The 26,613-nt window shown below is 37.2% G+C and overlaps 1 protein-coding gene across 3 annotated transcripts in view; it reads left to right on the forward strand.

The window, feature by feature from the left end:
* The window catches only part of EBS1 (EMS-MUTAGENIZED BRI1 SUPPRESSOR 1), a 109,789-nt gene that overhangs the window by 22,861 nt on the left and 60,315 nt on the right, over positions 1 to 26,613 (forward strand). For all 3 annotated transcript variants that reach the window (XM_089993529.1, XM_089993598.1, XM_089993667.1), the window contains exons 7-13: positions 639 to 751; positions 851 to 966; positions 5,788 to 5,845; positions 12,206 to 12,358; positions 12,521 to 12,619; positions 12,755 to 12,922; positions 16,509 to 16,577. In XM_089993529.1, the coding sequence (XP_089849655.1) occupies positions 639 to 751; positions 851 to 966; positions 5,788 to 5,845; positions 12,206 to 12,358; positions 12,521 to 12,619; positions 12,755 to 12,922; positions 16,509 to 16,577 (776 nt within the window). The remainder of the gene's footprint in view (positions 1 to 638; positions 752 to 850; positions 967 to 5,787; positions 5,846 to 12,205; positions 12,359 to 12,520; positions 12,620 to 12,754; positions 12,923 to 16,508; positions 16,578 to 26,613) is intronic.

Consider the following 26,613-nt stretch of genomic DNA (forward strand, 5'->3'; position numbering starts at 1 on the left):
TGGATTCTTTCTGTTATCAGCCGACCCCACATATATATGTACCATTACTTGAAAAGAAAAAATCAATGCATGTGCATTGAATCTAAACATGCCTACTTAATTAAAAAGAAGAAATGCATGATAAATAGGGATGGCAGTGGACCGGGGCGGGGGACAAGGTCTCCACCCCCGCACCGTTTCAAAATTTCCAGACCCATATTCACTTGGATCATATGGATCAGATCCGATCCGATCCAATCCAGACCCGGTCCCATCGATGCGGGCCTTTTTTGAAAAAAAAAGATTTTTGGGCCGGCCGTAACCCGAATTCAGACAAGTAAAATATCATTGTTTTCAGAATTTTGAGGCGCATCTAACAATATATAACTTGAATTTCGCCTTCGAATTTCTCCTAAATTTAACCCGAACATCGCTCGAATTTCGCTTGATTTTAAAGGTCGAAAATAAAGTTTTTATCACATTTTAATTGGCTCGTTTAGGTCTTGTCAATGAGACCTGGGCCGAACCCAGATTCAATTGACGTCACCTGATATTGAGTATTTTACCGGTGTTTCTACAATACTTCCAAATTTTCAAAAATCCAGAATTTAACTTAGTGTAAAAACATACGATATTACAGTTTCACTATCTGTTTGCAGATTTAGGGCATCAAACGGTGCAGCGGATTGTTCATGCCTTGGACCCATTGCAGTCAATGCAGGAAATCAATCAAAATTTTCCTAGCATAGTTTCTTCACTATCACGCATGAAGGTAAGCCATAAGTCCATATCTGTATTTGTTTTCTTATACATGTGTCAGTGATGATTACTGGTTTAATTGACTTTCACATTGTGAGGTGTGTCTTGGCAGCTTAATGATTCTATAAAAGACGAAATTATTGCAAACCAACGCATGGTCCAGCCTGGCAAATCTTTAATCGCTTTGAATGGAGCGGTCCTCAACATTGAGGATATTGATCTCTACTTGTAATGTTCTTCCTTCTGTTAGCAAACTGTTTTGTTAAATTTTGTTCCAGGATTGTTGCCTTTGCCATTTCCATGTTTTTCTTTCTAGATGGTGGAAACATGCATGAAAATATTTGGTTGCTTAAAAGAAATGATTAAGATTCTATGGTTCTCTAATTTGTTGAAAAGGAATTTTCAATTGGACACTTGAGGAATGCTGGGCTTATTTACTGATAAAGGATGATTCTTGTAGTGATGCAACCTATGTCACATAGGTGCGGATGCGGCGATGCGGCAATTTTAAAAAACTTGGGTGCGGGGTTACAGGGAGGTATATATATGTTTTACCTTGTCAGATTGGGTCTAATTTGACCCAAGTCTATCTCAGGCCTAGGTCTTAGTAAAATCATACTTGGATCTCCTTAGACCCAGGTCTGAATCAAAATTGCTCCAAAACAGACTCATGTCTGTTCTGATCTAGGTCAGATTCAGACCTGGGTCTGCTTTGACCCGTATCAAAACAAACCCCATGTCTGATTCAGATCTGAGTCAGCTTTGACCCAGGTCTGATTCAGACCTGGGATCAAACAAATCTAAATCAGACACTGTCTGCCCAGCTCTGAATATTGGTTTATTCAGACCTGAATCTCACCTGGGTCTTATCATAACACCTGGCTTATGCCAGGTGTTATGAAAGACATTAAAAAAAGAAAAAGAGAGAGAGAGAGAGAGAGAGAGAGAGAGAGAGAGAGAGAGAGAGAGAGAGAGAGAGAGAGAGAGAGAGAGAGAGCGTCAGTGGTGGAGGAGGACGACAGCGAAGAGTGGTGGAGGAGGACGACAGCGAAGATTGGTGGAGGTGGGTGGGGGTGGAATTGTGCCCTAAAACCCTAACTTTTAAACAAGGACCAAAGTGGACTCGGTCAGGGTTGACTGAGTCCATTTTCATCAAGAATGAGCTTGAGTGGTGTGGTTGACCACACCCAAACTCATGTTGACCGCACCAGGTGCCGCGAGACCTGCGATGTGTCACATCATCACGGGTGCAGTAGCCCGTTAGGCGATTCCATGTGACAGGATGCAACGTGTTGTTGCACCACTGACTGTATATGTGTTTGGGAATTAGAATTATGTGATGGTTGCAGTAACTGATCTGTTAACAATTTCTATTGTAATTGGGTTCTTCTGTTGTCAATCTAAAAAAAAGAAATGCTAGGTTTAGAAGGTAGCATGTTGTATGGAATGACCCTGAAGCTGTTTAACCTTGCACCCATATCTGAGAAACAGTACCAAAGTTATGTGGAAAATGCACTTACCTGTCATTATGAAAGGAAAACTGATTTAGTCAGGTATCTGTGCTATAACTATCTCTATGTTGTAATTGACATAGATGGTCCAAAAGCCTAAATTTCTTGTTCATTTCCCTTTCTTGAGCATGCTCGATGCAGATACATTGGTAAATTAACATGCTTAAATATGATGTATTCTTGCTTTGCTGGGCAGCTATGCTAAGCATCCGTGGATCAATGTTGTTCACAATAGACCGGCCTGTGCACATTCATGCATGTGTGTGCATATGTGGATGTCTATTCTGTTGCCAATTTCTAGAAAACCATTGGTGATCATCAACAATGTCAAGTATAATCTTGGATTTTAAAAGTTAGCAAGGGTAAAGAATTTTAGTGAGCTTGTTAATGTCCACTAAAGCTGTGGATGTTGGTGACACCTACATGAAATTCTCTGTCTCTCGTATTTTCCTAGCTGTAGGATCTTAAGGAATCCTATGATTAGGATGGTGACATGCAAGGTCAGCTTCTGATTACCTGGTTGGGTTTACCTCTTTATTTTGTTTCTCAAGAAATTAACTTGGAAACATAAGAGTGTGTTACCAGAGTAACAGGCGGATGCCAGAAGCATTGCATAGACCATGATGAAGTGGGAGTTTAAGAAATGTTTGGATGTGGGAAGTGTAAAGCATTTATGAGGCATAAGGGGTAGAGTCAGAAACAACTATAGAATTGAACAGAAAATGACATACAAAATGTAGATAAAACCATAATCATAAATATCACCAACATTTTGAAAATCTTGCGATAGTGTCATGAACTATTCATAAAATGTGATAATATCTATATTATCACAAGATTTCAAAATCTTGCTCCATTTAAATGTATTGCGATACTATCGCGATGCTGTCACTACTTTTAATGCTAAAAAACATAGCAAAAAACTTTTATCATGAGAGAGGGTGAAGGAAACACAAACCACTTTCTAAAAAGGTATTTAAAACATAAAAAGGTGCTGCTCATGTTGGAACTCCACGTGAACATGCCTGTCAACCCATGTGAATGGTCAGACTTTTATTCAATTGTGTGGAAAACACAGCAGCCACATGTCTCATAAATGGAGGCATAGACCGCCCTTGTTGCTTATTCTTGAAGATGTAGCTCTGTTTTTGTAAGGTTGTATATGTGAACACATTAAAGCTAAACCTTATTCATTTAGCTATTAAGTTAATATTTTACCCACCAATATGTATTCCTTATAAATTCTAACTAGTATTTTACTTGCATGTTATTTATAATAATTTGTAACAAACAATAATTTCCTGATATTTTTCTAATAAAAACAGTAATTTTCAAAATCTCTCAAGATATTTCATTGTCGAGAACGACATATGTGACTATGATTAAAATCTATTTGTGTCGCATAGACATGGACACTGGTGTGAGATACGATGTGAACATGTTTGGTACAACACATAAGTTTTGCAAAATTAGGATATGAGGACATGACTGTACATTTTATATAAATGCATACATACACACACACACACACACACACACACACACACACACACACATATATATATATATATATATATATATATATATATATATATATATATATATATAAGAGTGTGTATATGATTATGTGCTTTCAAAATTCATGTCATAAGCATAAATAGCGTCTTAAGTGCAAATTCATCATTTAAGTGTGTGTGTGTGTGTGGATGTTGTGAGAAATAGATATGCTAGGGCATTTTCATCATTTTGCACATAGGGTATGATTTGGTATATGTGCAGCTTGGTATTCTTGCAAAATACATGAATTTGTAGTGCATTATTGCAATTATGTATGAGGATATTAGACGTGATACATATGCATATGTGGCAGCAAATATTTATGTTTATGTCATAAATATTATCAATAAAAAGAAGCTGATAGGATGCCTCAAAGCAGTCATAGTGGGGTCCCTCCTATGTCACATAGGTGCGGGTGCGGATGCGGCGATGCGGCACTTTAAAAAAACTTGGGTGCGGGGCTGCGGGGAGGGTGTATATATATATATATAATTTTTTAATAGTTTTAAGTTAACACTACATGTATGTGTGTGCATTTATGTATTTATATATGTAATATAGATAAAAATGGACTTGATTAGGGTTAACTAAATATACTTTTGGATAGAAATGGACCTCAATGTGGTTCACTTCACCTAACACAAAGGAAGTTGTGTCCAAGTGTTGCACCTGTCTGGGTGTGGGTGCGACGCGGGTGCGGTGCCCTGTTAGAAGAGTCCGTGTGACATAGGGTCCCTCTTTCAACCAACTGCCCATTTCCCATCTTCCTTCATTATTTCTTCTGACTCAATGTACAAGCTCAAATCCTTTAGGACGGGGTTCATGTTCTAGCTGATTAACTAATTGAACCCATATGTAAAATCTGTATGTTTTATCTGAGATAGATGGGAGCATTAACTGTTGGGATGGTGTTGGAGTGGAGTGCGAGTTACCATTTGAATCTTGCACCTTTACATTCGGTTATGTAAGTCTTAGCCACCTTATCGCCTCAAGATTATCATTAAAGAATAAAGTAAAAAAATTTGCAAATAAATTTCTTTAGAAACAGAACCTCAGTGCTGACAAGAAGCCTAGAAAGCTTAAATATATCAAATTTTCATGAAGTTGTCCTTTTAGTGATGGAAATCATTTGTCCTGCAACAAATATGTTTATCTACATATGAAAACAATATCACAATTTTAAATGAGAATCCTACAAAATGAGCAGTAATTTGTACATGAAGGAAGGAGGCTGAATGAACTATATCTACATAAAACATCTCAAATGATGTCCAAGTAGCCTGTTTAACACCTTACAAGGCCTTTCAAAGCCAAAGAACTTAACCATAATGTATCAAAAAGCTTGGAGTTGTGTCATTATCTATTTCTTTACACCATCTGTTATAAGTGCTGGTCACAACAATGGCAATGGCGGTAATATAAGCAACAGGGGCTCAATCATCCTTACAGTGTGTGCTGCATTTCTGGGTATAACTCCTTGTCTCTAGTGTTGTAGCTTTTTCAAATTTATGTGTTGTACCAATACCTGTTTAACTTTATACATCTGTCATATCCATAAAATATCATGATTATGAAAAATCCGTTGAAAATACATCAAGGAAACTCCAAACAAGTGGTTGATATTTATATTCAATTCACCCCAGGGTTCCTGGGGTCACTAGGAAATTATGACTGCTGATATTGCTTTTGTTCCTTGTATGTTATCATGTTGTATTTGATGTTGCCTGTACCTCTTTCCAAATAAGTAACTCATGTTTATCATATCCAATAAAGAAAAGTACATTCCTATTTTGGTGCAGGATTCTATGTTGATACTATATTGATCATCAGTTTGGTTTTGAATGGGAAATTTTGTTGTGAATCAGTATTGGATGCATTTGTTTTTGTTCTATGCAACATTTTTCACTGCATGCAATTATGATATTATATATATATCCTTAGTCCATGATGTCTATTCTGAAAGTCTTTGGGTTTTTGGTAGGTTGTTGGACATGGTTCATAAGGAGTTGTCATTGATTGACCAGTTTGCAAGCTTGAAGGTGATGTATCTTGCATGTTTTATTTGAAATTTGTGAATGCAACTGTACAGGAAAGCTCCTCAAGTACCACATTTGTTTATTCATGTGGAGATACTTGTTTCCACATGTAGTTTTTTCTTTTCTCCCTCTTTAAGGAAGATTTGATTACGAGAAATATATGATCTAAGTTCGTGTAGTTTTTAGGCTGAGTGATAGCTTCATATTGGTATCTCTCTGCTGTTGAGGAAATGCCTTATTACATGTTTGTGTGATATCCTCTTATTATTAGCTCTATGTACATACTTACTTTATAGAGGGGTATCTTTGTAACATAGCTATAGGTTCTAGTCAATTATTTTTTGTCCTTATGTGTAACCCTAAGGGGTTGCCCCACTATATGTTGTATCTCTACCTCATTTTGCAACTAATGGAGGTATTCTTGTTGATCCTCGTTCTTCTCCTTTTTAGTTGCAATATTTGCCTTTGTAATATGGTATCATAGCCATACACAAAGCAAAATCAGAGTTTGTAGGAGGGTTGGAGAAGAAAGCTTCATTTTGGTCAAGTTTTTCCCTGACCTCGATTTGCATGCCTCAGTGCCAACATGATACGTTTTGGGCCCAGGGTTTTTTGACTAGATCCAAAACAAAATTCACTCAAGTCCAAACAGGGTAAACAGAAAACATGGTCTGTGGGTTCTTGACAGCCTCGGGTAGAAAAATCAGAACTCCTAAATAGCTGGGCAGAAAAATCCCAGATTTTGAGGGTTGATTCTAGTCACAAGAGGGAAGATCCTGTAAAAATTGTAGGGTCTAACTCCACAGGGCTTGGGTTTTATGAGTTCGGGAACAGGGAACAAGAAATGGGGACAGACTAGGTCTGGACTGGGTTTGGGCTCAGACAGGGTTTGGTGCAAAAATTATTTCTCTTAATGGGGATGATGAAAAAAATCTAAATTTCGGTGGGTAGGCTTAGGACACTTGAATTGAGCTAGGGTTCAAATTTGAAAACCAAACTCATTCTGGTTAGGGAGATATGATTGTGCAAAGTCGGTCCAATTTTTGCTTTTGACAGCAGGCCGAACACGAACCTAGCAGGGGTCACCGGGTTAGTTGGGTTCTTGGCTGAGCTGGGGCTAAGGACAAAGGTTGGAACCACTTACTGGACTTAGGTAGGCTTGTCGGGAATAATCTACAACGGTGTCACGACTGCACCAGTTAAGCTTGAGTCCACCGCACTGGGTCTTGAGCACCTTGGTGAAGCAGGGCCTGGCTTGCAGCTTTGGACCTCTTGCAATGAACAGATCCACTAGGGATCAGCCACCACACTAGAGTAGGGTCTGGACCATACTGAAAGAGAGATGAGTTAAGAGGAGGGACTCGCAGCAAGGTCAAGAGGGGACCCGATATAGACGAGACCTAGGGGCCAAGGGAAAAGAAGGGAAGAAGGGGTCACACCCAAAGAGAGAGAGAGCCGAATTGTAGAGGGAGAGAGTTTCAACTCTTAACCTGATTTTTCATATTCAATACATAAATGAAACCTCTATTTATGGGCTCAAGGGGGACTCATAACTCCATCACCCCTTACAAGAAATATTAAAGAGAAATTGGGAAATCCTAAGAGGCTTTACAAAAACCTAAGAGGCTCTTTAGATATAACCTACTAGAGCCTTAGGTAACACTGAAGCCTTTTCATAACTCTCTTGCACGACCATCTAGGCACCTCCCAATGGGAGGTCGACACCTAGGTGGCCCCACTAGGTCTAGCCGGCCCCTCCTTGGATTTGGGTCCATCTTTGCTGCTCCAATCCACCCAAAACCGTTTTGGGTTGGGTCTCTTCTTGCTCCCGCTTCATCCAATGCCAATACAAATCTGGTTTTAATTGGATCTGTATCATAACATCAGCAGGATTGCAAAGGGTTCATGAGTTTGAGGTAGGGGATTGCTAGTTTATGATTTTAGAAAGCTTGTGAAATAAAAACCATGGCAATCAAAGGAGATTTGGAATTTTTATGCATTTTTCTTTGATTTTCTGAAAATGGTGATAAATGAGACCAGATTTGTGAAATCTGCCGATTCTGCTTGAATAGTCTGATTTCTTTGTTTGGGTTTGTTTGCATTTTGGTCATTTTTACTTATGCCATTGATTAGTACCAGTTTTGGAGCATTATTATTGGATTTCAAGGTGTTTTTGGGTTCCAAGAAGGGACAATAGTTGGGTTTTGGGGATTTTTGACCCCATTGACTGCTGTAATGAATATATTGCTCTCGTATTTGCTGTGGTTTTGAAGTGAATGCAGATATTGGGTAGTTGAGAGTGAAACTCTCCTGTTGGTGAGGCCTTTTCTGTTGATTTGTGGCCTTAATGATTATTATTATGTATCTGTGAGGTGTGAACTTCTTTGCATAGAAGCACTCAATTCAGCCTGCCTTTTCCGTTGTGTGGCTGTTTGGTTGTGAGTTTTCTGTGCAGGATTATTGAGTTATGTATTCTGGGGGATTGGCGTGAACGGAGAAATGAAATATTATCCAATTGACTCCAATAAAGTTGGATGGAGCCAACTATTCTTTTTGGTCCGACTTTATAATAGCCATAGTTGATGGCAAGGGGCGGAGGCTTCCTTGATGTGACTGCAGTGAAGCCTAAACTTAAGGATTCAAATTATGAAAATGTAGTCAAAGAGTGAAAGATAAACAATGCTATGGTTAAGTCATGAATTTTTGGCTATGTAGAACCAAGAATTGCTACGAGTATTTCAAAGTTTGTAAAAGCTAAAGATGCTTGGGGTTATCTCAAACAAGTGTATATGCGGGAGAACTGGGCAAGACAATATCAGTTGATGCAAGATTTGAGAGCTCTAAGGCAGGGAAGTAAGTCAGTTGAAGAGTATTATTCTGAAATGCAACTAATGAAATTCTTTGGCCTTAATTGACAACAAAAAAAAGTGTGAGTAGTGCAAGGATTGCAAGTCTTATATGAAAACAAAAATGCAATCTTGGGAGACAACAAGAGTAATTGAGTTTCTTGTGGGATTGCATTCTGAATTTGAGAATGTCAGAAGTGCTATTATTCATAGGACATTCCTTCCTCAGGTCACTCAGACTCTTTCTGAAATTATTGTTGAGGAAACTAAGATGAAATCACTTTAGTCCTATTCTTCGGTGACTCATTTATGGTGGCAGCCAGACAGTTCAACAACTATGGTGGGGGGAAGATGGGATCTCCTAAGTATGACATGAGTAGATGAATAGTGTACAATGCCACTACTGTAAGGAAATAGGGCACACGAAGAAGTCATGCCTTGTACTAAAGAAGAAGGGGATGAAGATGGGAGGAAGTGCAACAATTTCAGGGATTGTTGGGGGAGAAAAAAACATTGAAAAGGAGAAAAATCAACTTGTTGTTGCAGCTTCTACCTCCATCTCCTCTTCTGATGCATAGGTCTCTGTTACTTCTAGATTTGACTAGCTAGCACCGCAAGTCCAACATCTTCTCTCACTGTCTACCTCCTCTAGTGTATCTGCTTCTATTGGTACATCTGGTTGTGCTTATGCAGGTATTCCTAGCCTGACATCAGGTTGGTTAATAGACTCAGGTGCGTCGTGTCATATGACTGCAAATGAGTCTATATTAACCAATATTAACCTTTCATGTTGCAAATGGCTCTTTAATGACTATTTCAAAAGTTGGTTCTGTTAACTTTGAGTCCAATCCATTTGAAAAACTTAATGCTTCAGAAGTATTTTTTATTCCATCCCTTGCTATAAATTTACTTTCTGTTGCTAAGGTCACTCAATATAATTGTGATGTTATCTTTACACCTGATAGCTGTTATGTGCATGATCGATTGTCAGGGAGGAGGATTGGGACTGGGCATAGGCAGGGTCATCTTTATTTTCTGGATCAGTTGGATCAAAGTCATGGAGATGGTGGATGTAGAGTTGGTGCTGCAATTTTGGACTCTTCTGTATTGTGGCATTGTTGATTGGGTCATGTGTCTAGTTCTAGGCTTCAATTTATTTTATCTTCTGGTCTTCTTGGAAATACTTGTAAGCATGGTGTCTCTAGTGATGTTAGGTGTTGTGAGAGCTGTAGGTTGTCTAAAAGTCATGCTCTCTCCTTTAGCTCTAGGAAAATTGAGTCTGTAAGTCCCTTTGAGATAATACATTCTGATGTATGGGGTCCTTCCCCTGTCGCGTCCAAGGGAGGGTCCATGTATTTTGTGACTTTTATTGATGACTTTGCCAGATATACATGGATACATTTTATGAAAAATCGGAGTGAATTGTTTGACATTTTCAAAAGATTTTATGTGTACGTTGAGACTCAGTTTGCAACTAAAGTAAGAATCTTACGTTCGAATTTAGGGGGAGAGTGCATGAGTTTGTATTTGGAAAGAGGATAGTGCATAAGAGGTCTTGTCCTTACACTACAGAGCAAAATGGGGTGGTAGAAAGGAAGAATATACACATATTGGAACCCACTAGAGCACTCTTATTCAACAATGAAATGCCTAAGGAGTTTTGGGCAGAAGTACTAAGAACAACTGCGCACTTAATAAATCTAATGCCTTTTAATGTGGTTGAAAAAGTTTCTCCCTATAAAAGACTTTGAAAAAGAATCAGATTATGGCATGCTGAGGACATTTGGGAGTACTTGTTTTATTTTAGTTCCTCAACAATTCAGAGATAAACTGTCTCCTAAGGCAGTGAAATGTTGCTTTATAGGATATCCGGAAGGTCAAAATGGTTGTAAATGCTATGATCCTGTGAACATAAAGGTGTGGACATCAAGGCATGTGGAGTTCTGGGAACATGAACCATTTTACAGTCAAGATGATTTAAAAGAAAAAATGGAGTCCAAATAGCAACTGCAACAACATTGCATAGTGAAAACTATTTGTTTATTTCCGAGAAATGAACTAAACGGTGCAATGGTTCTTAAGATTGATGACACTAAATGTCTAATGATGTGCAGTAGGATGTTTGTGTAGAATATGTGTTCATGTGTGCGTGTGTGATGCGATATGAGGATGTAGTAAGAAATTGAGGTAGAGCGATGAGTAGAAGAGTGGAAGAGAAAGAAGAGGAATAGATTTGGGTGAAGTAATTAGGGCTTGAGATGGAGAAGTAATTCTCATTCGGCATTTCTTAACTATATTCATATGCTGATATATTCTAGGAAAAAATCGTCTTTGTAGACAACAATAAAGTATGAAACAGTATATAATGGGTGCATGACATAATTTTCCCTATCACATAACGAGAAACCATAACACCATGTAGCTCCTCAAACACTAATTTTACAGCTAAATTCTTAATATATGTTGTAGTCTTCTCCTCTTTCTAAATGTCAAATTCGGGGATAAACCAGCAGGAACAACAGCTATTACTATTAGGTAAGGGATGAGTGGGAAAGACAATCAAATTGGCAAAGGCAACATGGTGGATGAAAATAGGTGGTATCATAACTTGATTGCACAGCCTAAGTGGAAGGCAGTCAAATTGGCAATGTGATATGCTACACACTTCAAGGAAATGCTGGGTAAACAAGAGATGCATGTATTAGAAAAACATGATTTATTTGTTGATTCAAACCAGCTTCTCAAATTTTCTAGTTGCTGGTTTTCAACTGTTCTAAAATTGTACATTTTCCTGAGTTCCGTGGATCTGCAATAAGGAAAATCGTATTGCATCATATTATATGGCAAGATATGCAAAATATTGTAATTTGAAAATATGGTTAACATAAAGAAAAGGGAAATTGCAAAAGTATAAAAAATTTCCAATCACAAATGAAAATAGTTGGCCGCATAGGCGGCAAAAGGTGCACAATATTAAGAAAAACTAATTATGGAAGACGTGGAACTTTATGGTAACACTAATCATTAACCAAAATTCAAAAAGATGTTACACTAACAACCAGTTAGTTTCATGTTAATAATGACTACAAAGTCTCATTGGTGTGCCCTGAGTTTGTATTGGCCTATTGTTGGTCGTGTCAATTCTAGTAATTTTGGCAGAGTATGTGCATGATATGTTTTCATGCATGTGCGTGTCTGTACTGTGTTGCAATGCATACAAGTATGTGAAAGTTGGTTGGTCTGTGAAGCTCTGAACGCCATTCCCAGAAAGTAACATATATGATAATTTTGTTTAAAATGTTTTAATTGTCTGGGCTATGTTTTTGAGTAGTGTAATTTGCAAAATGCAGAGCCACACCTTCCCATATTTCAAAAGCATAGTGATTTTCCCACCTGATACCAACGTTTAATTAAACTAGTAACAATGGTGGATATTTATTTGGGTTGCTTTGGAAAATTGGGCATGTCTTGCCAGTTATCTTTTTGTCAAATGCTTACAGTTGAATTTGTTTTTCAGATTCCTTCAAGCACAATAAAGAAATTATTGCTAGCTCCACCACCTTCTGATTCTGTTACATTTCGTGTTGATTTTCGTTCTACCCATGTGCATTACTTAAACAATTTGGAAGAGGATGTCATGTATAGGCGTTGGCGAAGCAACATAAATGAGGTAGGTATCACTGGGTGCTGTAACTGTTAAGAAACATAAAATTATAAAACATATTTAGTTGTCACACTGTGCAATACAGATATAAATTGATCTTTCTTTCAACTATCATTTCTTGTATGATTTTGTCTTATTAGAGTGCCTCTAATTTCGTTTCTGTCATAGCTATTGATGCCGGTCTTCCCTGGGCAGCTCCGCTATATACGCAAGAATATATTCCATGCTGTTTATGTAATTGATCCTGCTACAATATGTGGGCTTCAGGCAAGTACATTAGCAGCTTTTTGGTTTTTGATTTTGAGTAATAGGACTGAATTAAAATAAATGTTTTTCATTTTTTTGTTAAAGAAGTTGACTCTGGAGATTCATTTTCTCAATTTGGTTGTTTGGTATGTACAGACTGTCGAGATGATTATGTCTTTGTACGAAAATAATATTCCCATGAGATTTGGGGTGGTGCTTTTTTCATCATCAATGATTAAGAATATTGAAGCCAATGATGGTGAATTGCCCAAGAATAGTTTGGCAAAAGCTGGGTTTAACACAGAGGAAGATATCTCAAGTTTTGTAAGAAACTTGTTCCATCTATTATGTAAAATGAATCTGGAGTATCTCTGTATCATGTAAATTTGATTTGAACAAATTATTATTTGGGTTGTTTGATTATGGTTGCTAGATTTTGGAAATTTAAAAAGCATAATTGCATGTTAGGAGCGATTGTCATTGCTGAGGGATTGCAGTAGGAATGCATTGAAATATGCTCTTTTGAATTTTTGTTGATTTTTTTGAAGTTGAATAGGGCTCTACATTGGTTTCTATCTACCAATGTTATTCTTTAACAGCATATGCTAGTAGATACACTTCCATTTTGCAAGGTGCTTTGTTTTTGCATACACAAACATATGCTAGTAGATGCACTTCCATTTTGCAAATTTTTTTGCATCTTCACATATATACAGGTACATACATACATGCACACACATGCATTCTCAAACAGAATTAGCGTTCAATGTTTCTAGTATATATTGAAATGCTCACTGAAATCCTTTTGCCTCTAACCATTGTAGAAATGCTATGGAGGTTCATTCTATTAGTTGCTACTTCCAAGAATAATTAAGTAAATCTACAAAAGGATCAGGATTCAGGGCACATTCATAAATCCTGTTGGCATTACAAGGAGTTTCTGTTGTTGTGTGCTTATTAACTCACACACATACACAAACACTTGCATGCATATCACTAAATATCCTTTGGTCAAATAGGATTGGAAAGAGGAAGGTTTTGTTACATGCGGATACTAAAGGCTACATTTGCTCACCAAATGGGACTAGAGCAAAAATTTTGCACTGAGGTAAAAGTAAAAAAACGTTTATTAACACTGATGATTGACCATGTCCGACTTAGTATGTTCATTCAAATGCTGATTTTCTAATGACTGTGGAGTGGAGTAAAACATGAATGATTAAAATCCAGGAAGGGGAAGGTTTTGGCAAGGGGAAGGGCTCTCACCATTCAGATACTGGCCAATGAAAAAATAGGGCCAAAAAGGTTCCATAACTTATGTTCACCAGGTGATTAGGAAGAGAGAGGCGCACCTAAGAAAATTACAGCAGAAATTCATTTGTGATTGTGAAAAATCTTCATAACTGAAAATCATCAATGTGCACTCCAAGAAATTCAATAGAAAGATGTGTGATGGCATATGGCAGGATAGAGTTTGGCTACTATTCCATATCAATCAAACCTTTTTGACTGTAGAAACATGGTGGTTCAGTAACTCTATAAATGTTATCTTGTTTGGTGGACACAACTTGCTTACTATTGATGGTAGATTGACCCTTTAAGAGTGGATTACCTTGAGATCTTTATCACTTTCCCATCGTTTTAAATGAATAATTTATCAATTGGCCTTAAGGTTGTCTTTGGTGTATGATACATCAACATTGCTATCATGTAGGCATCCATTAAGGTTTTGTTTGTAGTTTATTCCATGGTTACCATAAGTTTGTACCTACTTCAGAAAACTGATTTTGGATGTTGGAGGCGTAGTACTTTTGAAATTTGCTTTCCTTATCATAGGAAACCAACCTATGTCACAGGGACTCGGCCAACTGGGTGCTGCACCCGCGTCGACGCGGGTGTAGCACCCGGTGTGGTCAACCTGACCCTGGGTGCGGTCAACACATCCAGGGTCATTTATGTCCAACTTTTGGACTATATATATTATATTTTTGCCGCACCCCCGCACCCAAGTTTTTTGAAAGTGCCGCACCCCCGCACCCATGTGACATAGAAACAAACACATTTGCAAGGACATGGATTTCAACATGGGAAGTGAGTCTTCATAAAAAAAATACACAATTATTAAATTGTGATTTCTATTAGTTATATCAAGGTTGTAAAAAGCGTATTGTAACCCGTATCGGTCAGGCCCAAAAAAGATACGTATTGTATCTTTCGTAAACAATAATATCTTTTTATTAAAAAATTTCAAAAAAATCTAAAATATCAGAAAAAATTAGAAAAAGTCCCCAAAAAAGCATAGCACATGAAACAATGATGAATTTCACAAGATACAACAATAGAATCGCAAATCAAGTATTTATAATGAGACTGTAATGAAACCAAATGTGCACGAATGCAATGCCACTAAGGGCTATAAAGAGTGCGCAAAACACACAAGCCTCTAATGGGCAAAATACAATAAGCCACAAGGGCTAGCACAATCAACTCACAAAGCGTATGAGAGAGAGAGAGAGAGAGAGAGAGAGAGAGAGAGAGAGAGAGAGAGAGAGAGAGAGAGAGAGAGCACAAAAATATAAAAAATAATATGTATTGAAATGCTTGAGACAACATAAAGGGGAGAGGCAAGGAGCCTCTTTAAATAGGCCACAAGAGGGCTCTTAGAGCCCTTGGAGAGCTGCCAACGACAATAAATATAACTGTTGGGATGTCCCCAATGACTCTAAGGGCCTTGTACAATAAAGTCAAACAAAGAGAAAAATAAGAAAAGAAAAAAAAGAATTACAATGCTACTCTTAATGGGCAGCTACTATTACATAAGAGGGAAAAGGCTAAAATGCCCCTAGAGGGCATATATATATATATATATACACACACACACACACCAAGGTTGCCAAACTAGGAAGCGGAAGTCAGAAACAATATGAGAAGCGGAAGCGAGAAGTGATGCATTTTGAAATGTATAGGAAGCGGGAAGCGAGGAATAAAAAACAATATAAGAATTGAATGAGAATCAAAATAGAATGCAAATAAAAACTAAAATAGAAGTGATTATTCTTAAATTTGATGATTTTTAGTGTAAAAATTAATTTTTTAACAAAATCTAAAAATGATACTAACAATTTAGAGAAAGCAAGAAGCATGAGAGGAAACACAAAAAACATGAAAAGTAGAGTGAAAAAACATATAAGAAGAATAGATAAAGTGTGTGGAAAGTATAGGAGAAGCATGGGAGAATCAATATTCTCATCAAGTTTCGGAAGCATGGAGTATCGCGCTTCTGAAGCGAGTTTCTAGGAAGTGGGCTTCCCACTTATCTAAGAAGCTTCCGGTAACTCTGGTATATACATATATAAATATGTATATATTTTAACAAAGACATCATCAAAGATCAAATAATAAAGATAATAATGCATGCATATGCAGCATATCTCACAAAGACAATGAACTTTGTTCTACATTGAGCACTATATAGTGACATTTTGTTATCCTGATCAATTTTATCCGCCATGGCTGTTTCCTTTTTGTGTGGAAGCTGGAAGGATGTTCCAGTTAATCGGTGACGATGAGGTTGCATGATTTTGAATGCATTGTATGTTCTCTTGGTAGGGTGAACAGGCATTAGTCCCTTACCCATTATTGAATTTCTCACATTTCTTAGAATTTTTGTACGTTTCTCCTTGATGAATGGTCATTTTTTTTCTTGTCGTCTCATGTTAGATATTATTTACCTGATCTGGAACTATTTATTGCCAAGGAATGCAATAGTAGATATCTTGATTTGTTTGTAGCTTTCCATTTGTATCGTTATCACAAGTATTGACTGTCATGGCTTTTTTGAGATGTTGCTTCTGATAGTTAGTTTCTATTTATCAACTAACCCTTTAACTCTTGGGTTTGGACATTTCAGATCATACGCCTTTTCTTATATATTGAGGAGAACCATGGGACAAAATCAGCCTTCCATTTTTTGTCCAAAGTATGTCTTTCTTTGATGCCATAAGGATGTTTGGCTCTGTTCTTTTACTAGGTTTCACATTTGTTCAAGCATTACCTACTGTATTGGAAACATTTATTGTGATAAGTTTACTCCTTGTTTCTTTTGCTACTAAAATGGGATCAAGAAACAAACATAGGACTATAGGAGTCAAATGATCATTTCGTCCAAGCATATCTCAATTTTTTGTTGTATGTTTATGGATTTGTTATGTTTATTGTCTCTATGCTATTCTGGGCATGTGTAATTGCTGATTGAGGACTCCTATCATTTGCATACTTTTTTATGCTAAATCAATTAGTAGATGCATTTACAAAAATATTTAATAAATGGTGTTGTAGTAACGAATACATGATAACTTATTTTCATATACTCAGTAATTTTGAAGGAGTATATAGGACATATTAGTAGTACTTTGGGAATCTAAAGCCCTTTAAAAGTTGTGTGTACTTTTGATGAACCTGCTAGGATATCCTTGGTCGTACCAACCCTATAAGCACTACCACTCAAGGGGTTAAAAAAATTGGTGACATTCTTAACAACCACAAGTGGGAAATCCAGCTTCCATTAGTTTTTGGAGAAACTTCATGAGCTGGGTGGAAACCCATATCAACTACTAAAATGTCACCACTGGAAGATTTGAATCCATGCAACACCTTGTAGATGTCTAATACATAAAAAACATGGTGTTGGGGGAAAAATTGCTTTTGAAAGCTATTGATTTAGAATTACTGTTGAAATCAGAAAAAAGTTGTTAATGCTCCATTATTTACTCCAGTACCATGTCCCTTGATATATGGCCTATGTCACACGGACACTCCATTTTTTTCCTTCCGTACCCATCTCAACACGCGTGTCCCTGTGTCGACACACGACACCTGGACACACCATTTAACCCTCCGTACATACAAGTTTGTATTCAATTTATAATTATATTTTCAGTTTATAACTTTATATTTTCAGTATATAATATATATTTTAGATATAGCATATATATTTAGATTATATTCAGTTTGTTTTGAATTTATTTTGTATTTATGTGATATTTAATATATATATATATATATATATATATATATATATATATATATATATATATATATATATATATATAATCTGTGTCCCCGTCCCCACCTTTTTTGGAATTGTTAAAATGTAAACTGCAATATATATATATATATTATTTAATATTATTATATTTTCTTTTATTATTTTCTTTTTCTATTTTTTTATTTTCTTTTTTAGCATCTAGTTCAATAAAAACTAGATATTTTGATCCAGTCAATTTCCTGTTGGAACTTGACTGTGCAAGTAGCTGTTGGACTGTAGTCCAACAGCTATAATAAATGCTGTTGGACTATAGTCCAACAACTATAATAATAAATGCTGTTGGACTGTAGTCCAACAGCTATATTAAGAGACGTTGGAATCCAAAGTCTCTTTTTGGAGAGCTCAAACTGAGCTCTCCTCTCTCTCCCATTTTTTTGTATATATAGGGGTGAACCCCTTCAATGTAAACAACCATGCTTCTTAAGCATTTTGTTCATGAATAAAGTATTATTTATTTTTCAAGTGTTCTTCCCTTTATACCCTTTCAAGGGTCATGCTTGTAGTGTCTCCAATAGACATTTGTTTGTGAGTTATTTGTGCATTTGTTGAAGACCACCATTTTATTACATGGTATCAGAGCTACGAAATCCTTAGATCTTGAAGTGCTTCCGCCTCGATTTTCGTGCCACATTTACAAAAGGTGTTTCATCACCTTGTTCTTGGCTCAAGAAGATTTGTTTGAAGAAAGGCGAACTTGTGCTACAAAAAAAAATTGGTTTTGTATCCTCTCTTATTCCTTTGTCTACTCTTTTTCTTTTCTTTTTATTTTTCTCTCTCTCTCCTCCTATTTATTCCTCTCTTACCCTTGTAAAAGATGGATGACAATGATAAGATCACCATCATTCCTATGAAGCTAAATGATACTAACTATGTAATGTGGGCTTCGATTATGAAGCACCACATTTGGGGAAAAGGTTTATGGGGTATAGTGGATGGTTCCGATTTGGAACCTAAACTATCTCTTACCAAGAAAGAGGGTGATAAAGAGGTTCCTCTAACGTAAGAAGAGAAGAGTAAGGCGTTAGCCACTTATGAAAAGAAATGGAAAGAATGGAGGATAGGGCATGCAAAAATTATGTCATGGCTCATCAATAGCATAGACATTAAAAAATGCTCTAGTCTAGCTAAGTTTGAGCATGCCGATAAGGCTTGGGAATACCTCAAAAACATGTATTCCCTTAAAGATATTGCACATGTATGCAATTTACAAGATAAAGTTCGGACAATGACTCAAAAAAATAAAACTATTCGAGAATATTATAATGAGTTGTCCGAACTTTGGGAAGAGTTGGCTCTTCTTGAGCCCAAATGGCATTGTGCCGAAGACATCGAGCTTCGCCAAAGGCAACTCGATATGGAACATTTCTATCAATTTGTGAATGGTCTAAGGCCGGAGTTTGAATCCACCAAATCAGACCTTTTGCATCGTGGAAAAATTCCTTCTATTGTTGATACTATAGAAGAGCTCACTATGGAGGAAAATAGACTTAGAAAAAGTACTCCAAAAGTTGATGATGACTCCGCTTTAGCTGTATCTAGACCGGGGAATCATACTCGTACTTACAAGCCGCCTCATTTTGGAAGGCAAAACGGCGACTTTGATAAAAGAAAAGTTATTTGTCATCATTGTCATGAACCGGGGCACTATAGGCCTCAATGTCCAAAGTTATAAAGAAGAGAAGAAAAAAGAGTTGCATTTGTTGAATCTGAGTCAAAAGATAAAGATGCACCTGTGTCTATGGCTCAACTGATGGAAATCCTTCAACCTCTTCTCAAAGGGGTATCCTTCTCAACTGAAGCCTCAACTTGAGCGACAGTTGCATCTTTCTCCGGTCCAGGTAACTTTCCTTGGCTTTTAGATTCTGGTGCTTCTTTTCATATGATCCCAAATGTTAATAGTCTATCCGAATGTCTTAAAAATAACTCAAGTGTGTCAAAGGTTTTTACAGCCGATGGCACATCTCTCGAAGTAAAAGGAATAGGATGTTTTGAAAATCTTCAAAAATCCAAAAGATTTTTTATCCCAGAAGTTAGATATATCCCTAAACTTAATTTGAATCTCTTATCTGTCTCGCAAATATCTGATTATGGATGTAATATCTCCTTCTCTTCTCATGGTTGTTGGGTACAGGATCACCAATCAGTGAAGCTGATTGGGGAAGGCCATAGAGAAGGAGGACTTTATTACATGGACTTTTTGGAATTACCCAAGAATGCATTTTGTTATAATATTCAGAAATTAGAATTGGATTTATGGCGCAAAAGGCTTGGCCATCCTCATATGTCTAAAATTCAATATTTTCCAAGTTTGGAAAAATTTTGTAATTCTGAAAATTTTTCTTGTAAAGACTGCATTCTTGGCAAAATGAAAAGGTTACCATTTCTTAGTAGAACTTTTGTTTCCTCACGACCACTTGAGTTAATACATTCGGATGTTTGGGGCCCCGCACCAGTTATTTCCAAAGGTGGTTATACATATTATGTCATTTTTGTTAATGACTTTTCTAGACATACTTGGATTTATTTTCTTAAACATAAATCTGATGTCTTTGCTAACTTCCAAATATTTCATAAAATGGTTAAAAATAAGTTTCAAAATGATATTTCTATTTTTCGCACTGATTTAGGGGGAGAATTTATGTCCAACGAATTCAAAGACTATCTCAATTTACATGGTATTACACATCAAAGATCATGTCCACACACTCCACAACAGAATGGCCTAGCCGAACGCAAACATCGGCACATTATGGAAACTACTAGGACATTGCTAATTGCAAATCAAGTTCCAAAAAATTTTTGGGCTGAAGCGGTCCTAACTGCCACCTACCTCATTAATAGGATGCCATCTTCCTCATTAAAGAATACAACTCCAATAGAAAAGCTTGTTAACTTAACTCCAGATTATTCTAGATTAAGAGTCTTTGGATGCAAATGTTTTGTTTTCACCAACAGAAATGACAAACTCTCTCCTCGTGCAATCCCATGTGCCTTTTTAGGATATGCTGATAATCAAAAAGGCTACAAGTGTTTCGATTTTCAAAATGACAAATTATATGTGTCAAGAAATGTATCTTTTTTGGAAAAAGAAAGCTTCTTTGAATTTGAAAAATCCAAGGATGTCACTGAATACTCGTTTTTAATTGATCCAATTTCAAAATCCAATAAATGCGATGTTGGATGTGACCTTGACAATGATCAAAGTCCTATTGCTGTTGAAAATGATGATAATAAAGAGCAAATCCATAGGGATGTTAGTCTACAATATTCAAGACGTAGAGAGCAAAATCTTCCATGTGCATTACAAAAATACTCTGAAGTCTCACCTAGAAGAACGTCTAGAATCTCTAAACCTCCAGAAAAATTTGTGTCTTATGAATCTTTTTCACCCACGTATAGGGTCGTCATTACATTAATACAATCATATGTTGAACCATCATCCTATTCTCAAGCAAAAAATCATATAGAATGGATAGAAGCCATGAAAATAGAATTGGATGCACTAGAAAAGGCCAATACTTGGACGATACAAGATATTCCTCCGGGTAAGAAACCTATAGATTGTAGGTGGGTATACAAAGTCAAAACCAAAAGTGATGGGACCCTGGAAAGATATAAGGCCCGTTTAGTAGCAAAAGGATATGCCCAAGAGTATGTCATCGATTATGAAGAAACATTTGCTCCTGTGGCCCGTATGACCACTGTTAGAACTTTAATAGCCTTGGCCTCCATTAGAACATGGCCTATCTTTCAATTAGATGTCAAAAATGCTTTCCTGAATGGGAATCTCGTTGAAGAAGTATAGATGGAAGCCTCACCTGGTATTAGTATCCCTAAGGGTAAAGCTCTTCGTCTAGAAAAAACTCTTTATGGTCTTAAACAGGCTCCAAAAGCCTGGTATGACCGATTTAGTCATGTTATGCTTGATATTGGTTTTCAACCTTGTTTAACTGACACTGCTTTGTTTGTTAAGAAATCTGATGCAGGCATCATTATTCTTCTTCTCTATGTGGACGATATGATCATCACCGGAGGCGACAAACAGGGAGTTGCAAATATCAAATCTCTTCTTAAAACTCACTTTGAAATGACTGACTTAGGTTTATTAAGATATTTTTTAGGCATTGAAGTTGCTTATTCCCCTCGGGGGTATTTGATATCTCAATCTAAATTTGCTCTTGATATCGTTTCCAGGTCTAGAATTACAGATGATAAGAAAGTAGACACTCCAGAAGTTGTCAATGTTAAAATGAAAATTGATCATGGAGAACTTCTTGATGATCCTACTCCTTATACACAACTTGTTGGAGCTCTTTCTTATCTTTCCATTACTAGGCCAGATATAACTCATGCGGTTCATACAGTCAGTCAGTTTCAGCATGCTCCCACCTCCGTGCACATGGGAGCGATTTTGCGTATTATTAGATACTTAAAATCCTCTCTTTCACGAGGACTCTTTTTGTCTGCTTCATCTTCATTAAATTTAATTGCATATACTGATGCTGACTGGGGAGGTGATCTCAATAATAGACACTCAACTACTGGTTTTTGTGTGTTCCTAGGTGAAACCTTAATTTCGTGGAGGTGCAAGAAGCAGCAGAAAGTCTCTCTTTCCTCCACCGAAGCTGAATACAGAGCCATGGCAACTACCACTATGGAGGTTGTTTGGCTCAGACGATTGCTAGCGGATATGGGAGCTAAAGCAACGCAAACTTCAAAGATGTGCTGTGACAACAAAAGTGCGATCTACATTGCAAGCAACCGGACATTCCATGAGCGCACTAAACACATTGAGATGGACTGTCACTATGTCAGAGAGGAATACTTACATGGAACCATTGATCTGCCATATGTTACATAAGAATATCAATTAGCAGACTTCTTCACCAAGTCTCTCGCTGCTCCCAGATTTCACTTCCTCTTAGACAAACTTTCGCTCATTGTACTGTAAGTTTGAAGGGGAGTGTTAAAATGTAAACTGCAATATATATATATTATTTAATATTATTATATTTTCTTTTATTATTTTCTTTTTCTATTTTTTTATTTTCTTTTTTAGCATCTAGTTCAATAAAAACTAGATATTTTGATCCAGTCTATTTCTTGTTGGAACTTGACTGTGCAAGTAGCTGTTGGACTGTAGTCCAACAGCTATAATAAATGCTGTTGGACTATAGTCCAACAGCTATAATAATAAATGCTGTTGGACTGTAGTCCAACAGCTATATTAAGAGACGTTGGAATCCAACGTCTCTTTTTGGAGAGCTCAAAATGAGCTCTCCTCTCTCTCCCATTTTTTTGTATATATAGGGGTGAACCCCTTCAATGTAAATAACCATGCATCCTAAGCATTTTGTTCATGAATAAAGTATTATTTATTTTTCAAGTGTTCTTCCCTTTATACCCTTTCAAGGGTCATGCTTGTAGTGTCTCCAATAGACACTTGTTTGTGAGTTATTTGTGCATTTGTTGAAGACCACCATTTATTACAGGAATTGCCATGTCATACCCTCCGTACCTGCACCCGTACCCAGGTGACAGTATATGGCATACTTGACAACTTCATAATGGCTTGAACTGCGCGGTACATTTACAGCCATACCCTTGTGAACAGGAAGAGAATGGCACAACAATGTCAATCTGATTCTAAAGGTGCAGAAATTCAAATGTAGAAAAGTTGTTTGGTGGCAATTTTTTTTTGTAGCTGCAAAAACTCAAAAGGACAAATCTGGAAAAGTTGTTTGGAGGTAATTTTAAATATAAAAAGGCTTATGTACACAGAGAAATGCCTTAGAACTGCTCTGCATTGTAGGTTTTGAAACCATCCGCACACCCCTAACTGGGGCAAAAAGTGGAAAGGAAAAGTACAAAAGAAAAGAGGAGGAGCACTTTTGACTAATGCGGGAGTTGAGCTCTTCCACTAAAGTCCCAGATGAATGTTGACTACAGTGCATTGATAGAATTTTGTATTCTTGAGGCATTTAAAAATGACTATGATGATTATATGAGCTGCTGACCCCAACATAGATTGGGACTGGTGTGGGGAAGAACCAGATAGATGTAAAAGGATAACAATTGAAACTTAAAATGTGGATGAAGACAATGCACTTCCTAGGACAGACATGCCCTAGTCTTGGGTTCCGTTCAGTGAAGAACGTAAATCTACAAAAGCTTTGAACTAAGTTTATTAACTCAGTCATGAGGCTGCAAACAAGTAACAACCTACATATAAAGAAATGCAACAAAGGGCAAATGCGTGATACCCTGTTACAAATTATTCAATGTCTTTTTAAGTTGCATCCAATTAAAGAAAGAAATGGGAAAAACACCTGGTTCTAGGTCACTTGGCTAATGGAGCAACTATTGGTGCCAGCCACACCCTTATTTACACTATAGTTATCAAGAGTGGGTGTGGAATCATGAGGAAACAATGTCAAGTAATACACAAAGAAATCCTCATTATCTTCTCCGAATCATCATTAGGATGATAAAATCATACTATGCGAGAAGCTTTAGCTGAGATGCAGAAATTTACCAAAAATCGCCAGAGAGAGAGAGAGATGCAGACCTCTCGCCTTCCTTGTTCCTTGGGTCCCCTGTATCTGGGTGCCCATCCGAAAATCCCTCTCTCTCTCTCCTCAGATGACTCCCCCATCTCCATCTCAGGGAAATAGATTTCTTGATTCTTGATGGAAGTGGAAGTATTAGACTCCTAGTAATCTCATATATGTCTCAGAAGTCTTGTTGTAATTTTTTTTGCGCCTTGAGGCACAAAGGGCCGCGCCTCAAGGTGAGACACGTCTTTTGCTCCTCAAGGCACGTTTTTGATAACACTGAGTAAGAGTAACCACCTTTAGACATGATCGGAGATGGACCCCAAACATTCGAGTGCGCCAATTCAAAAGGTCTTGTAGAAAAAAATGTTCTAATTGGAAATTGAATAAACTTTATTTTTCCAAAAATGCAATCTTTGCAATTAATGTCTTTTTCCTTACAAAATTTGGTTCCAAATGGAAAAAGATACATTTTAGAATAACTTGGATGTCCAAGTCTTTTATGCCAAGTTTCAATGCTTTTATCTTGGACATAAGTGAAAAAAGAGTTTGTAGGAAGGTTTAAATGATCCATATAATAGAGGTCCCCCTTCCTATGGCCTTGCCCAATCCGCTTCCCGGACTGAAGATCCTGCACAAAGCAACCATTAGATGAAAAAGATATTTCAGATCCATGGCCGATAATTTGGGAAACTGAAAAAAGATTCAAATTAAGCTTTGGAACAACTCTTACTTTCGGGACAAAGATTTTGAGAATTTTGAGAGTTAAGTGTTCCAATACGTGTGTTTTTCAAAAAAGTCCCATCTGCTGTAGAAACACATGAACTTTTTGAATTAGTGCATACATCGGTTAAAGCATTTTCATGATGGGTCATATGAAAGGATGCTCAAGAGTCAAGGATCCAAGAATACGTACCGGGTGATGATGTAGACGCAATAGCCGCACCCGATGTGGATGAAGTGGCTTTAAGAATTTGTTGTAGAGCCATAGATATTTGACCGAGTTTCTTTGAGGTCTCCATTCTTGCCTTCATCTTCTTTGTTGGTGGTAGATTCTTCAAGAGAAGCCACCTTAGGCTTGAATGTTTCATTTAGCTTTGGGCAAACAGGTTTGATGTGACCCGACTCATAACAATGATGACATATAATCAGCTTCTTCCTCCATTATAGTTTTCTTGTTTTCCAAAATGGGGTGGTTTATAGGTTTTGACGTTATTGGTGGGTTTGGATACGACAAACACTTCATCAATGTTTTTACTTATGCCAAGCCTAGTTTTCTCTTGTGTGATTTCGTATATGGCATCTTCTATTAGAGGAAAAATAGATCTATGGAGAAGTAATGACCTCACTTGCTAAAATTTGGGACGTAGTCCAAAAAAAATTGGAACAATCGGTCTTGTTCCATTTGTTTTTGTCTTAGTTCGACCTCCTCCATAGCCACCCATTTTGGCTTTAAAAGAGCCAACTCATCCCATAGTAGGTTTAAAACACTATAATAATCTTGTGTACTTGAATCACCTTGTTTGGTGGTTCTAATTTTTTCTTGTAAAAAATATGCTCTTACAAGGTCTTTTTGGGTATACATACTCTTCATAAAGAACCAAGCCTCATTGGCTCAGCGAAATTTAGCTATATTTGCAGATACCTTGAGTTCAACATTGTTCATGAACCAAGCAAGGATCTTGGCGTGGTTGCTTTCCCAATCTTCAATTTTCTTTGGGTGGTCTTCAATGGCTTTGAGACGAACATCTCCCTCAAGAGACTTTCTTTGACCTTCTTTAATCTTGGTGAGCTCTAATCGAGGTTCCGGAACGGAACCCATTACATAGCCCCAAAGTTTTTTACCTTTGAGGTTGTTCTCCATTGTCGATGCCCACGTTATGTAGTTTTTTCCATTGAGCTTGAAGGGCAGGTCGATTTTGGATTCCATGATGCCACCAAAGTATGTGAAGAATGGAGACAATGAATGTAAAGATGTATATCACGCCTTTTCTTTTATGAACCGAATGGCTCTGATACCATGTAATGAAGTATGCGGAATGATAAAGAATGCTAAAAAGCATTCACAATGTCCCACAATGGATTAATACACAAAAGGAACAATAGCCAAGTCCACTGTGGGACAATACATACATATGCTTTAAGGAAAGCACAAGCTAAAATATAAAATCTCTTTATTGAGGGAGAGAGAGAGCACTAAGGCTTATGGAATACAAAGGGGTTCACCCCTATTTATACAAAAAGACCCACCTCAAAAGGAGGGCCAAAAGGAGGACCAAAAGGGGCTCCCATAGAGTCGTTGGGCGCCCCCAACGGTCACATTTGTGATCGTTGGGCGCCCCAACATCTCTATG

The sequence above is a fragment of the Nuphar pumila genome, chromosome 1 (assembly GCF_984573655.1).
Source record: "Nuphar pumila chromosome 1, dmNupPumi1.hap1.1, whole genome shotgun sequence".
Lineage (NCBI taxonomy): Eukaryota > Viridiplantae > Streptophyta > Magnoliopsida > Nymphaeales > Nymphaeaceae > Nuphar > Nuphar pumila.